At 35.7% G+C, this 2,382-nt stretch overlaps 1 protein-coding gene across 2 annotated transcripts in view; it reads left to right on the forward strand.

The window, feature by feature from the left end:
• RTTN (rotatin) overlaps positions 1 to 1,578 on the forward strand; it is a 181,680-nt gene extending 180,102 nt beyond the window's left edge. For both annotated transcript variants that reach the window (XM_019524619.1, XM_019524626.1), the window contains exon 49: positions 1,173 to 1,578. In XM_019524619.1, the coding sequence (XP_019380164.1) occupies positions 1,173 to 1,255 (83 nt within the window). In that variant the 3' untranslated portion in view covers positions 1,256 to 1,578. The remainder of the gene's footprint in view (positions 1 to 1,172) is intronic.
• Positions 1,579 to 2,382: the final 804 nt, after the last annotated feature.

Raw genomic sequence — 2,382 nt, forward strand, 5'->3', positions numbered from 1 at the left:
AAAAAAAGAAAGAAAGAAAAATTGAAGAATGTGGGCAGGGAACTTCTTGTTTTCCTGTCATGATTCTCCTAGCATAGAACAGTTTGTATATCCATAATGCTGTCTAAATGCAGTTTGTGCTGTACAAGATATTGATTTTACAACCTCACTTATTTGCATTAATAACTTAATAAACTACTGAATTTTGCAAATTAGTAGGTTGAATCAACACAATTAAAATTCATAATGGATTAAGATAATGCATTATAATACCTAGGGCCCTAGATTGTACTGTTTGTAAAAATAAATAAATAAATAAAAAATGAGGTTGTAATTATGTCTTACAATCATGCAGAGTTGTTGGGAAAGCTTACCTCAGGAAGATTTATCTAACTAGCTTACCTTAGTTGAAGCCTTACAAGGTTGACTAGGCTAACAACTCATAAATGGGAATGCACTGATTGGCATGCTGAAGGAGTTCCTTCATGCTCCACTTATGAAGTAAACCCAAGTGCTACTGCACCATCTCCAGAAGGATCCCAAGACTGTGCTGGAAAACAAGCCCCATCCACCTGCTCCCATTTTTGCTTGTCACTTAACCAAAAAATGTTAGATGGTCCCTTTCTGCTACATACACAAAGTGATTCTTAGGATCTTAAGTCTCAGGTGTGCTCCAGGGCAGTGCTGGACATGCCCCATTCTGCCCTATTAACTCCTCCTACACAGTGGTTATTTTCAAGAAGCAGCAATCAGCATATGCAGAGTAGAGGTAAGTGGGACAGAGTGTGTTTCTTGGAGACCAGCTCTTTTTGTTTTCTTCTCATTTTCTCTTTTGTCCTATGGAGGAAAAGTTAAAAAAAGGGGTGGGGGGTGGGGGGGTGGATCAAGCTGTTAGACATTAAGACAACTGCCAGGATGGCACTAGGATTAACCCAGGCTGATCAAAGAATGTTTCCTTGCCCCTGCTGAGTGAGAGCTTCCAGGGCTGATTATATTGAACTTTAATAAGGCTAGTGTGAAGCACTGTTACAACATCTTTGAGAGGTGAAGAGCGATTACTGACTTGATACACACAAAATAGGAAGAGTGTCCTATATCCATCGTGGGTTTTATTTAACTTTTAAAGTGTTGTATTTTGTGAAGTATTAAAAGTTAATCAAAAAGCACTCCAATCTTGTTTTTCTCCTCCTTAGCTCTTCCACAGCCAGAAGAAAATCAGTTAAAAAGCTACCACTTAAAATGTTTAGAGAATTTAGTTCAGCTTCTCAACAGTTAGTGACTGTTAGAAGACTTCTCATATTGAAGTTGGACAACTTGCTCAGTGGAGAAAGTAGGATGTGAAGAAAAGACTTTTATTCCTTAGATTTGTACAATCAGCACGTTACAGAAGAAATTACGACATCTTTGGAAAAGTTGATCACCTTATGCCAAAGAATTTATATTGAATGTGGTTGAACCTGTGTATATTGTAATCCCAATGGGAAAATTTGAGAGTGCTCTTATGTGTGGGAAGTGCAAAAAAAGATTATGTTAAAATTATTACTGGAAAATATTAGTTGTTGATTTCAGCAAGTCTAAATAAAGTATATTTTATCAAAATTAATGTTGATTGTGAACTGTAACTTATAGATGTATATAAGCAAGATACATTTTAATACTCTAATTTCTTTAAGGATTAATTTCTACATCAATTGTTCTGTTGTATCCTGATATATCATAAGTGACATTAGCTTTCATATTCCGATTTTTTTCCGTTGTAAAATTAAAGCCTTTATTTCTTAAATTAATGCGAAGTAAAAGACTATTCCCTATTGATACCACAGTGATAGTTCTGTTAATATAGCAGATCTGTTGTCTGTATACATATTTGTGGCACTTCTATTAAAAATCAAAATGCAATAGTTTTAATCCCAGAGTTGTTGAAAATATTTCCAGAATGCCTTTGGTTTTAGAGTTCTGGAACTGTACAAAAACTTGTTCACTTCAGGAGTTTAGTCTGTTATCTGTGATTTAAAGAGCCATATATACACTGCTACCATATTAATAATGTAATTGGGGGACAGCTCAGTAAATTGTATACAACCAAGAAAACTAAATTGTGAGAAGAGTGTTGTAATGTAAAAGTTTGGCTGAGAGCTTAAATGCTTCTCAGATCCTCAATATGGCCCTTATGTTCCCCTGTAATACTTTTTAGGACTACATCCAGGATAGGTGACACAGGATGATGGCAGACGTATAAAAATAATGGCATGAGGGGTTTGATCCTTTGTTCGAACAGTTGCATAACCTGCCATACCACACGTTCATGGCAGGACATGCAGTTCTGGAAATTAGAAACAATCCCAGTTGCACTATTATCAGCAAGGGATCCTGGTGTTCTCTGATTTAAAAAAAAAAAAAAAA

The sequence above is a fragment of the Gavialis gangeticus genome, unplaced genomic scaffold (genome assembly GCF_001723915.1).
Source record: "Gavialis gangeticus isolate Ggan-Ray unplaced genomic scaffold, GavGan_comp1, whole genome shotgun sequence".
Lineage (NCBI taxonomy): Eukaryota > Metazoa > Chordata > Crocodylia > Gavialidae > Gavialis > Gavialis gangeticus.